Genomic DNA, 12,544 nt, shown 5'->3' on the forward strand with positions numbered 1-12,544 from the left:
ACGCCAGGGCCGGGGGACCAGGGCTGGGGCCCCAGGAGGCTCAAGCACGTGAGGGGGGAACTACGGGGCCAGCCAAGGCCGCCCGGAGGCCGAGCCCGGCGGAAGGAAGGACACAGGCCGCGTGGGGCCCTGGGAGAAGGTTCCGGCCGAGGGACGGCGGTGCAGAGGCTGCAGAGGGAGCTGGACACTGAGGCGGGTCCCCCAGGGAGGGCGTGGGCCGCAGCGGGGCCACCCACCCGCCGCCCCCCACTGCAGCCAAACCTGCCCGGAGTCCCCCCCCCCCCCCCCCCCCCCCCGCTATCCTGGCTGTGACCTCAGCCCAACACCGGGGCCCCTCAGGGGCCTTCTCCCACAGCTGTCTCGCCCGGGGACCCCCTCTGGCCCGCCCGCCGTGGCCTTGAGTCTGGGGACACGGATGGCGGTCGAGCATGGGTGTGCCCCCAGGGCCCGGGGCTGATCCGCAGTCCCCGCCTGCCGGCGCTGGCCCGTCCTGGGAGGGGGGAGGGGGGCGGGTACCATGGCCGACTTCTTGGGCCGGGGGCTGGGGGAGAGCAGTGCGTGGCTGTGGCCGCGGGGCAGCTTCCGCACGTAGATCTTCCAGGTGGCAGAATCGGGGTTCTCGGCCGCGTAGCACCTCCACGCCGTCTGGAACCGGAGGGAGAGGCTGTCACCTGCCGAGCCGTCCGCGGGGGGCGGGGGGACGGGGGGGCACTGTGGAAGCTGCAGCCCCGATCCTGAGGTGCCCCCACCCCCACTGCAGGAGAGCAGGCCTCCCTTGCCAGGCCCTCGCCTCTCCAGCCCCCCAGGCAGCGGGCAGCGCACGCCTCGCACCGGGGCTGCGGCCCAGACCAGAGGCCTGGGCTGTGGCGGCCTCTCCCTGAGGTGGCACAGTGAGGGCGGGGGCGGGGCGGGCAGAGCCGAACGGCTGGGCTCCCTCCCGCGAGGATGCCAGGGGCCCTGGGGCCGGCGGGAGGCGGGGCTGAGTGGCCAGGAGGCAGAGCCCCTGAGGCCCAGGTGCCCACTCTGGACGGGACGACGCGGAGGAGGGCGGCCACGGGAGCCTGGGGGGGGGGGGGATGAGGTGGGCGGTGCTGGCTGAGGGGGGGGTCCTGGGGCAGGGACACCACCTGTGGGGGGACCCCACGCCCACTGGCACTCAGCACCATGCCTGCGGGGACGGCCCAGACACGCTGAGGCCGCGGAGCCCCGGGCCCTGACCCCCGGGGGGCGCCAGGCGGCACCTCACCTGGATGAGCGAGGCCGCCGCCGGGATCTGCCGGTTGAAGTGCTTCTGCCGCTGCTTCTGCTGCACCTTCAGGGCGAACCCGGAGCCGAGGATCCCCTGGGGGACGGGCCGCTCAGCCGCGTGGTGCCGGCCCCCGCGGAGGGGGACACCCAGGAGGGGGACACCCAGGAGGGGGACACCCAGGAGGGGGACACCCAGGAGGGGGACACCCAGGAGGACACCCAGGAGGGGGACACCCAGGAGGGGGACACCCAGGAGGGGGACACCCAGGAGGGGGACACCCAGGAGGACACCCAGGAGGGGGACACCCAGGAGGGGGACACCCAGGAGGGGGACACCCAGGAGGGCGGACGGCAGGGACCGGCTCCTCACGCGGGGAGCCCCCGTCTGCAGAGGGTCCAGGCGTACGAGACACGTGCACACACACAACACTGCACTGTGGCTGTGACGTGTGCGCTCCACGTACAGCATCCACAACACACACGCAATGTGTGTGCGCCGCATACACACAGGACACAGGTACAGACACAACATGTGCCGGGCGCAAAGCATGTGCAAATACACACGATGCATGCACCCGTGAGACACACATACACACACATTCCACATGCACACCCCACACGGTACACACACCACACAGTGTGCACGCACACGCACGCACACACACGCGCACACATGCAGCGTGCACCCGATTTACCCCTGGGCTGTGGGTCTGGGAAGGATGTGGATCAAGGGCCCCTCCCAGGCCACAGTGCAGGGCCACGAGCTCCTCACCAGGTACCCAAAGGGCAGCCGCTATTGGGGTTCACCCTACCCGTTGGGGACTGAATAAGCAGGCTGCACCCCAGGGTGCAGGGAAAGGCCCTCTCCAGCCGCCTCTCCACTGGGGCCCGGGCAGGAAGCGGGGCTTCTCGTGTTTTGCCCCACTAAGCAGTCTGCTCACAGCAGGACCCTGCACACAGTGGGACCCTGCACACAGTGGGGCCCCTACACACAGTGGGGCCCCCGCACACAGTGGGGACCCTGCACACAGTGGGGACCCTGCACACAGTGGGGATCCTGCACACAGTGGGGCCCTGCACACAGTGGGGCCCTGCTCACAGTGGGACCCTGCACACAGTGGGGCCCTGCACACAGTGGGGATCCTGCACACAGTGGGGCCCTGCACACAGTGGGGATCATGCATACAGTGGGGCCCTGCACACAGTGGGGCCCTGCTGGCCTGGAGCCCGGGGGAGGCTGGTGAGCAGCGGCGACGCCCCACGCGGAGCACCTACCGCTGGGAGCGCGAAGAAGGAGATGGCGAAGACGGAGAAGCAGGAGGCGATGGTCTTCCCGACCCACGTCTGGGGCACCTTGTCCCCGTAGCCGATGGTGGTGACCGTGACCTGGGCGGGAGGCGGGGCGGACAGCGGTCAGCGGCCGAGGCCCCAGAATCCAGACACGGGCATCTGTCTCCCTAAACCACCCCCGCCCCACGAGCAGGGGCAGGCGGTCTCTGCCGGACTCCTCATGTGCTGCCCTACTAAGTGCTCTGCTCACAGTGGGGACCCTGCCGGCCAGTGCACACGGGGTGGTCGGGATCCCCGTGCTGCGCGCTGCTCCTGGGCCCGCTCACCGGGTGGGCACGGGGCCCGGCGCCAATGGAAACCAGGCCGCGTGGACACGCAGGCCCCCCACCTCCCGCCCGCGCCTGCCTCATCCTGAGGAGGCTGCCCCAGGCCACCGACGTCGCTGAGCACGGCCCCCGGAGGCCGGCCCGCGACAGAGCCGGACGGATGACACGCACTTCCTGACGCCACCAGCACCACATGTTTCTGAGTCCTCTCCTCCCCGAGAAGCAGCCGCAGCCCCGTCCTCCCGTCTGGGGGGCCTCCGTCCCCGTCCCAGGCTGCGGAGTGACAGTGGGGCTGGGGCTCCCCCACTGCGGCCGGCCTCCTGCTGCCACCTGAGCCCCCCCACCCCCCGCCCGGCCTGGGCTCCAGCGTGAGCTGACGGGGACGTGCTGCAGGGACTCCGGAGACCACCCGGCCCAGCCCCGAGCTGCCCCCGAGTCTGGGATTCCCAGGGCCTGGCTCGAGCCTGGCCAGGAGACCGAGGATGTCCCAGCGCCCGCTGCCCGGCGGGCACAGCTCACTCCTGCACGCAGGAGAGCAGGCTCGGGGCCCAGTGTCCCTGCGGCTCCCGGGCCGTGGGAGACCCCCTGGCTGGCCCTGTCGCCCGTGGACCGGCCGGCCTGGGCCTGGGCAGCGGCTTCTCCCTGTGGGAGGCCAGGCCAGCGAGCGGCCTCCACAGCCCGAGGTCCGCGGGGACCTCCCTTCCATCCGGGCCCCGCCCCTGCCTCCCGCCCAGGCCGTGTGGGAGCGGGAACACGGAGGCAGGGCCTGGCAGGCCCCTGAGCAGCCTCTGTCCGCCTGAAGGTGAGGCCCTCACAGGCCCATGTGGCACGGTGACTGCACAGAGCCGCAGGAGCGAGGCGAGGCCGGCGGGAACCGGGGCTGGAGGAGGCCGGGCCTCGGAAGACACAGCACGTCCCAGGCCAGCCCGGCGCTGGCCCTACGGCCCCTCACGCGCACTCGCAAACCTTCCTACGCTGGTGGACACCACGCACGTGCAGAGGGGTGCAAGGGCCTGGCGTGCAGGACGGCCACACGGCACACACGTGCATGCCTAGCACACGCACACGCACACGCACACGCACACACGGCACGGCAAGGTCACACAGAGCGGCTGCTGCCAGGTCGAGCCTGACACCCGGGCACGCTCAGACCCAGGCCCTCGCACCTCGAGCGGGGCCCGGGGGCCTCAGGGCGGAGACAGACCGGCTGAGGGCGGGTGGCAGATAAGGGGACCCTGGGGGAGCCCAGGCCCCAGGCCCCCTTGTCGGCGGGGTGTCCTCCCGGGAGGGCCTGGGCCCCACGTGGGACGCCTGGGCCCCAGCTGCCTCTCCAGGGCCGGGCACTCGGAGCAAAGGCAGCTTCGGGGCTGCAAACGGGCCGCCCCCTCGCCCTCCCGGCCCCCGCGCCCCCCCCCACCCTCCGGCACTGCCCCGCCCTCCCTGGGAAGCGAGGCCGCTCTCAGGAGTTGGTTTTATTACGCAAACAGATGCTATTAGCGTGTGAGGAGCGTCTCTTACTTTAATGAGTTACTACGGAGGCATTTAACAGTTCCTCAGTTTCCCTCTGTGCTCAGGCCAACAGACAGAACCCGCGTGTGCACACGTCCTCGGGGGACTTCGGTCGCTAAGAGTAAAGAGCTCCGACTAGGGCTGCACGGCAGGGCCCTCGGCGACGAGGCGGCAGGGAGCCCAGGGGGCACCCACATCTGGGCACAAAGGTTGGGGTGCCCGGACACTCAGGAAACATAACAAAAACATGTAACACAACCTTCGAAATGACCAAAATTCCTGCAAAAACCCACAGGGAAGGAGGGGAGGGAGGGAGGGAGGGCTAAGGGGGCAGCGGGAGCGGGTGGCGGGCGAGGGGCCTGAGACCACCCCCCCCCCCACCCCGAGCACAGAGAGCCCGGCTGGGCCCTCGTGCAGGTCCCGCCCAGGCCGGCCCACGCCGTCCGCGAGGTGCAGGGGCTGCCTGCCGCTGGTCAGCACAGGTTGGGGTGCCCGGGCCAGGGGTCCCCCAGCCCCCACGGAGAGCACAGGCCCAGAGCTGGGGACGCGGGGCCCTCGGCCCCCGTCACAGACCCTCTTTGTCAAGTTAACGAGGTCCTCCCGCCCCTGAGGAAGCGGCCGTCCCCACGGCTGTTTGTTTTTCCGGAGCTCGCAGACACAGGCAGCTCAGGAATGGCCCTCCAGCCGCCTGCTCGGGGCTCGCCCCCTACGCGGCACGCTAGAATGCAGATCGGCACGTCCGCGGGGCCCACAGACCCGGGGCGGGGGGATGGGGGGACACGGTACGGCCACCGCGGCCTCGCACGGGCGCCGGGCCGCTCAGACGTGACCGCACGGACCCGGCAGGCCCGTCCCAGGGCCGCGTCCTCCCACGAGCCTCTGCTGCTCCGCTTCCCTTTCGAAGGACGGGACGCGAGAGGCCCGCCAGCCCCACCCGCGCCCCACGCGCTCCGCTGAGGCCGCCCTCCTGGGCCCGAAACCTGGACCCCGCTGGGCAGGAGGTCGGCCCGCGGCCACCCCACAGGCCGGATGCATCTGGGACTGGCACGGCCATCTTCCCGGGGGGAGGGGTGGCCAAGAGCAGGACCCTTTGGGCTCCCACGGGTGGCACGTCCACACGACAAACTGGCGCTGATGCCCTGAGTGAGGGGAAACTGAGGCCGGGGGGGGGCAGGCTCATCGCGGGGAAGTGACTGAGCGGGCGTGACCGCGGCCGGCCCAGCCCCAGACGCCACACCTGGATGCCAGGAAGGCCGGGCAGCAGAGCTGAGGCCAGCGGCCGCCCCCCTCCCAGTCCAGCCCACCCAGCCTGCAGCCCCCCACCTGCCCAGAGGACCCTCAGGCCAGAGGGCGAGGGAGTGTGATTGGACCCTGGGGTGCAGGGAGGGTGGCGCAGCCATAGACACGTCAGTGTGAGTTAGCTTGCTCTGGGCCCATCCTGAGCGTCTGGCTTCGGGCCCTGCCAGAGGAACTGGGACGGGTAACGGCCCCCTAAACGTATAACCAGCCTTTCCTGCGTCCTCGCTGGGCGCCGGGTGCCCCAGGCTCTCTGAGCTCTCCCTCACGGCGCTCTCCGACGGGTGCATCTTCTACCCATTTCACAGATGGGCCCAGAGAGGGGGCGTGAGCCGCCAAGGCCACACAGCGGGTCCGCGGTGGAGCTCAGATGCCGCCCCGCGTCTGGCGTTGGCCCCAGGCTCCTGCCCACGCGGTCACGGCGCCGCTTCCTGTCTCACTGTCTCCTGGTGCCGTCATCGTCCCTCCCCCTCGGGCTGGAGCGGGGAAGCTCTTCCCCTCGCTGCCACGTGCTGACCCCGCCCCAAAGAGAACCAACCCCGCGCGCCACCCTCCCTGCACCCCCGGTGTCCGCAGGGGCAGGAGAGGAAGCGCCTTGTAAACTCCTACCCATCCTGCAAAACCCAGCTGCAAAGGCCCTTCCTGGGGGAGGGCTCTCTGGCGAGGCTCCCAGAATCCGCAGGGACCTCCCACTAGACGGTCCACAGGCACCGGCTGTGCGGGACCCGCAAGTCCTCCCAGGCTCCCCCAGAGCCGTGGTCGGCAAACGGCGGCTCGCGAGCCACAGGCGGCTCTTTGGCCCCTTGAGTGTGGCTCTTCCACAGAACACCACGGCCTGGGCGAGTCTATTTTGAAGAGGTGGCGTTAGAAGAAGTCTAAGTTTAAAAAACGTGGCTCTCCAAAGAAATGTCAGTCGTCGTGCTGTTGCTATTTGGCTCCGTGGACGAATGAGTTTGCCGACCACGGCCCCAGAGGAAGGGCCCTGGGTGGGGGGCTCTGAGCGCGGGCGGGGGTGGGGGCCTGGGGCCTCCGTTTCCCCAGCTCCAAGGAGGTCCTGACCCTGGCCCCACCCAGGGCTTATGTGTGAGTGTCTGGGGGGCCCTGTCCTCACCCAGGCGCCCACTCGGCCCCAGAGCCCTCTGACCTCCCCCCCCCCCCCCCCCGCCAGGATGCAAGGCAGCCCGCGAGGCCGGAGCCTGCGGGAGCCGCGGTGGAGGAGGGCGGGCACGGGAGTCAGACCGGTGGAAATGGCGGCCGAGAGGCAGGCGGCTGCCCGCGCTTCCACGCTGGACTCTAAATTTAGATCCGGGAAACCAGAGCCCAGCGGCCTCCGATCGGAGACCCCGGGGCACGGAACAGAGGCGCCGTGTGTCAGAGCCGTTCCCGCCGCCCCGGCTTGAACACAAACACTCGCGTTTTGTTCCAGGGGCAGAGGGAAAAGTCTCCCATCCTCCCCCACCCAGCGGCCGGGCGTGGGGCGCCGCACGTGGGGGGCGGGGGGCGCTCACACCACAGGGGCGTCCCCACCTCAGGGGGGGGGCAGGGGGCCCCTTCGCTGCAGTGTGGGAACTCGGGGGGGGGGGGGGGGCCAGCACTGTCCCAGGAAGTCCACCCGCCGCCGCTGTCCGTCCTGGCTGAACAGTGACCCTGAAACGTGTGTCCACCCGAACCCGCGGCGTGTGAGCGCTCCTGGGAACAGGCCCTTGTCCAGGAGGCTACGGAAGGGGGACCCCGTGACCCCGACCAAAGCGAGCGTCCCCGTAGGAGACAAGATGCGGCCACACGCCCAGAGGGTCCCGGAGCCCCGGCAGCGGGAGGCGGCACGGGGACTCTCCCCGAAGCCTTCGGAGGGAGCGCGGCCCCGGCACTCAGAGGTCAGACTCCGGCTTCCAGACCTGGGGAGCATGCGGCTGCTGTGTAAGACCCCGTGGGGGACCCCGGGACCCCGGGACTCCGGGAGACCAACACCCCACTGCCCGATGCCAGGCAGAGCCCCCCCGAGGCAGCGGCTCATTCATTCCTTCGTTCACCCAGCAACCACCAGGGCTGACGGCCCGCGGGGACCACGCGGCCTCCCACGGGGCTCCCGGCTCCAGAGGAGACGCAGTGCACAGCCCTCCCCAGGCCCCGACGCCCCGTTGTTGGGTCTGCCCCCCACGCTGAGCAGCTGGTCTGGCTCCTGGCGGCCCCGGCCTGTAGATCAGAAATGGCCCGGCCAGTGATCCTCGCCCTGTCCGGGGTCTGGGGGCCTCACTACCCATTGGGTCGGAGCCCCCCCCCCCCCCCCCCCCCGGTCTCTCAGGGCTGGGCAGGGGGAGGAGGTGCCGGCACGCACGGGGGGTGGACGCAGCCGGGACACAGGAAACCGATGCGCGGCAACTGCGCGGCCACAGATGCCGCTGGCCGGGAGCCCCAGCCAGGCCGCGCTGTTTGTCCGAGACGCGCCAGGAACACAGCCCATAACTCAAGCCGCGGGGGCACCCGGACAGCTGCAGGGGCAGCCGCGGCGATGAATGGGAGCCGTTTGCCCCCGGGCCCGGGTGTCAGGGGCCCAGGCGGCCCAGGGCCCGGCGGGAACAATGGCCAGGCCAGGGCCCACGGTGGCCGAGGCTGGGGCTGCAGCTGACGGCGAGGCCTGGGGCACCGGTGCCAAGCCGGGCACAAAGGGGCCGTTTTCCTGGCCGGCGGGCGGATGTTTGCACAGGTGTGGGAGTGGGCGCGCCGCCGTGCCGAGGGCGGGGGCGGGGGGACCGCGCTGCCCGCAGCTCCAGGAGCCGGGAGGAGGGGGGGCGGCACCACGCCGGGCGCCCGGGTCGGCCGGGCCTCAGCCTTCGCCACGTGCTCCTGGCCCTGGGAACCCTCTGCTCCTCACCAGGCTGGCACCCCTCGGCCCTCCACAGGCAGCTCGCTGCTGAGGGCGAAGCCCCACCAAGCCTGCGGGGGCTGCCCCCCCGGACCTGGGGGCACAGACCGAAGGGAGGGAGGGCAGCCAGGCCGGAACCGGGGCCGTGCCCACCCAGAGCCGGGTCAGCATGCCCTTGCCTTCGCTGAGCAGCCTGGCCTGTTGGAAGCTTCCAGAAAACACACCGACTCGACCGATGTCAGGAGCCCTGTCTGGGAGCCCGGCCTCATGGGTGGGGACCCGGGAGCAGCGAAGGCGCGTGCCTGCCCGGAACCAAGAGCCCCCTCTGCCCCCCGAACCATCTGAGAGGGGCGTCCGTTGGGGGGGAGGATGGGGGGCCCTGGAGAGAGGGGGGGCCCTGGAGAGAGGGGGGGCCCTCCCTCTTGGAAGGAGAAACACGTGGGGGCAGCACAGGCCCTGACCCTGCCCAGTGCCCCGGGACCTGTGCTGTCCCCAAGGCCCGGGCCCACCTCCTGCAGGCTGCCACCCGCCCGTCTCCCTGGTCCGAGCAGGCCTGGGCACCCCGCCCCCCTCCCCCCCCCAGCTCAGGGGCTCCCGCTCGGCCACAGCCTCCTAGGCCACGAGCTCCTGTGGCCCCAGAGCGCTGTGCCCCGGGGAAGGGGTGTGGGAGACCCGGCTGCACCCCTGGCCCCCGCAGCTGGTGGCCGGCCGGCCCTCACACACCCAGCCCTGCGCAGACGGCGTTTCCGGCTTTGGGGCCGGAGTCCCCATCAATGAGGCGTCGAGTCTTGAGAAACCAGGCCCCGGGGGCGGGGGGAGCAGAGGCCGTGCAGCCCCCACCACACAGACCGCCCGCCCGAGGCCCCACCTACCACGCCCCACCACAGGGCATCGGCGTAGCTGCCGAACTCCACGCGGCCCGCCTCGTTCACGGCGTCCTTCTCGGCCAAGTACACGAAGTAGGAGGAGAAGATGAGGCCCAGGAAGCCGATGTACAGGGTGGTGATCAGCTCCTGGGGGAGAGGGCGGGTCAGCGGGCGGCGCGGGCGGCGGCGGGCCGGGGAGGGTGCCGCACGCCGGCCGCCAGGCCCCACGGCACCCAGACAGGGACACGCCATCTCCGCCACGTCTCCCACGCGGACCCTGCACTGCTCAACGGCTGTTTCTCACAACTCTGGTCCAAGACCGCTGGGCCCCCCCCCCCCCCCCAGGAGCTGGGCAGGCCCCGCACCCCCTGGGCACACGGTCTGGGCGGCTCGGGCTTCCCTGACGCCGGTTCTCCTCCTGCGGCGCCGAGGGCCGGGTGGGGACACGGGAGCAGGTACGCGCCTGCCTGGAACCGCGAGCCCCCGGGCTGGTCGTGGCCGCCTTTAGGCTCGGAGTCCCCGGACCTTCCCCACACGGCCCGTCTCCCTCTCCTCGGCCGACAGCCCCTTGTCCCCACCCGGGAGGAATGTGGGCGCCTATCAGACTGGCAGGCCGGATGCCAGCCACAGGCCCCTGCCCCCCCCCCCCGCCCCGCCCCGGCCCCCCCCCGTCCCCGCCCCGGCCCACCTGGCGGTGGATGAAGACCACGGAGCCCAGCAGCCTCCAGGTGCCGCCCTGGCGGTCCACGTGCAGCATCCGCAGGATCTGGAGGAAGCGGATGCCCCTGCGAAGGAGGAGCCTGTGTCCCCGCCGGGCAGGTCCCCGCCGGGCGCCTCCCTCCCACCTGGCCGTGCGCCCGCCACTCACTGCAGTCCACCCCCCCCCCCCCGGTCCCCTCGCCCTTCCCCGAGCCCGGCCAGACCTGCACGGACCCCCCTCCCCCCCCAGGCCGCCTCCGGCCGGACCCCTCCAGCTGATGGAGGAGCAGACTGAGGTCCCGGCAGCGAGTGAGATCCCGGGCCGGGCCGGGCCGGGATCCCTAACTCAGCTCAGCGGGGCCCGATCCCGGCCGAGCGCCTGCAGCCGGCGTACCTGATGGCCGAGGTGGCGAACACCTGCCCCTTGGAGCCCACGCAGAGGACCACCATGGAGGCCACGACCACGATGAGGTCTGCGGGCGGAGAGTTCCCGCGTCACCGCGGAAAGAGCCGGTGGCTGGAGGGACCGGGTCCCACAGAGGGACTGTCCCAGGCACCTGCCGAGCCCACCGCCCACCCCGGCCGGCCCGCAGGCCGCTGAGGGCAGCAGGCAGGCACCCTGCTGTGCCGAGCGCGCCCCGAACCCCTGTCCCGGGAGCAGCCCCTGTGCTGGGGGACCTGGAGGGCACCCGCCGGCCTCGGGTCCTGCCTGTCAGGGGCAGTGGAGCCCGAGGACTCCCCCGGAGGCGCTCAGGACGGGGGTCTGCCCTGCCGGACCCGCCCTTCGGGGGCGCTGGCCTGGAATCTCGGGGCGACGCTCCGTGGGGACGGCGTGACTCACCGATGATGGAGATGGGCTTCCTGGCGAAGCGCAGCCGCCCCCAGACGCCCACGTACTTGCTGCGGCAGCCGGCCGACCAGAGGCGCACGGCGTACTCCGTCCCGAAGAACACGACCAGCACGATCTCCTGTGGGGAGGAGGCCCGTGAGCGCCCGCCGGGCTCCGCCGCCCGCTCCGCCGCCGCGCCCAGCCCCGCCCGGCCCCGCCCGGCCCAGGCCGCAGGCAGTGGGCGCCTGCTCTGCAGACCGGGCGCTCCAGGCCCAGGGGGCGTGCCCGCAGGGCTCGGGTGGCTCTGGTCGGGAAGATGCCCTGGCCTGGCCCGGGAAACGTGGCACCCGGGGCCGCCGTCTCCGGCCAGCGCTCGTGTAACGTGTGGAGCCCCAACGCTCAAGCCACGCAGCATCCGGGGTCCCTCGGCCGCCTCGGGCCGGGGGGCTGGGCCGCAGCAGGAAGAGCCCAGTGGGGTCAGAGGGCGTCACGGACCCCGGCCCGGGGGGAGGGCAGGTTCACTGTCGGCTGTGACTGCACGTGGGAGACCCTGCCATCGCCCGGCTCCGAGAAAGGCTGTGCCCCACGTCAGCCTGCAGCCGGGGACCCGGGCGAAGCCGGGGCCGAGGCGAGCGTCTGAGTGACAGCGGACGGACGCACAGAGGACAGACGGCCGATGGGGGTGGAGGGAGAGGGGGCGGAGGGGGCGACAAGTGAAGACGGGCGGGTGAGACTCCGGTTCAGAACGCCACGGCACCGGCCAGTCGGGTGAAGTGGGCCGATTCCTGGAAGCGCAAAACCTCCCACGACTCAGCCAGGAGGAAGCAGGAGCGTGCCTGTGAGGGGTCCGGAGATGGAGGCAGAAATCACCCCCCTCCGGCCCCCGGGAAGGGAGAGCCCTGGGCCCCCCGCTTTGCTGGTGAGGTCCACCCAGCACTGAAAGAACCGGCACCAATCCGCCGCAGACTTTCCCCAAAATCTGAGGGGGAGGGGACACGTTCCAGCGGTGAAGCCAGCATCGCCCCGATACCAAAGCCACACAAAGTCACTCCCAGGAAAAAAGAAAGAAAGAAAAAACCAACCCAGAGCCGTATCTCTCCGGAACATCGATGAAAAAAACCCTCCATAAAACCCAGGCACGCGGACGCTGCCGCATACTGAACAGATTAGGCGCGATGACCAAGAGGGATTTATTCTTGGAATGCAAGGACGGTTCAGCATGTGAGCATCAATCAATACAATACCTCACCCCAACGGAATGAGGGGAAAAAGCATGATCTCAACCGGCTCGGAAAAAGCGTTTGACAGAATTCAACACCCTTTCAGGGTAAAACACCCCACGCACCGGGGAGGGAGGGAGCTGCCTCCCTGGGATAAACGTCTCCGGGAAACCCCACGCCAAACAGCGTCTGAATGGGGAGAGACGAAAGCTTCCCCTCTGAGACCGGGAACGAGACAGGGGTGCCCCCTCCCCCCACTGCGACTCAACGCAGCCCCGACGTTCCAGCTGGAGCCGCGAGGCGGGGGCGGGCAGTGAGGGGCACCCCTGGAAAAGAAGAATGAGACCCTCTCAGCTGGCAGGTGGTGTGAACTCACCTGGGGGAACCCTCACGATCCC

General features: G+C 71.0%; 1 protein-coding gene across 4 annotated transcripts in view; it reads right to left on the bottom strand.

The window, feature by feature from the left end:
• KCNQ1 (potassium voltage-gated channel subfamily Q member 1) overlaps positions 1 to 12,544 on the bottom strand; it is a 231,060-nt gene that overhangs the window by 168,262 nt on the left and 50,254 nt on the right. For 2 of the 4 annotated variants that reach the window (XM_054724929.1, XM_054724927.1), the window contains 7 exons: positions 10,939 to 11,065; positions 10,492 to 10,570; positions 10,087 to 10,183; positions 9,405 to 9,545; positions 2,524 to 2,634; positions 1,247 to 1,342; positions 517 to 645 (listed from right to left, as the gene is read on the bottom strand). In XM_054724929.1, coding sequence (XP_054580904.1) covers positions 517 to 645; positions 1,247 to 1,342; positions 2,524 to 2,634; positions 9,405 to 9,545; positions 10,087 to 10,183; positions 10,492 to 10,570; positions 10,939 to 11,065 — 780 coding nt within the window. The remainder of the gene's footprint in view (positions 1 to 516; positions 646 to 1,246; positions 1,343 to 2,523; positions 2,635 to 9,404; positions 9,546 to 10,086; positions 10,184 to 10,491; positions 10,571 to 10,938; positions 11,066 to 12,544) is intronic. The other 2 variants (XM_054724928.1, XM_054724930.1) reach the window with 2 other exon arrangements.

This window comes from Eptesicus fuscus, chromosome 13 (assembly GCF_027574615.1).
Source record: "Eptesicus fuscus isolate TK198812 chromosome 13, DD_ASM_mEF_20220401, whole genome shotgun sequence".
In the NCBI taxonomy this organism is placed as follows: Eukaryota; Metazoa; Chordata; class Mammalia; order Chiroptera; family Vespertilionidae; genus Eptesicus; species Eptesicus fuscus.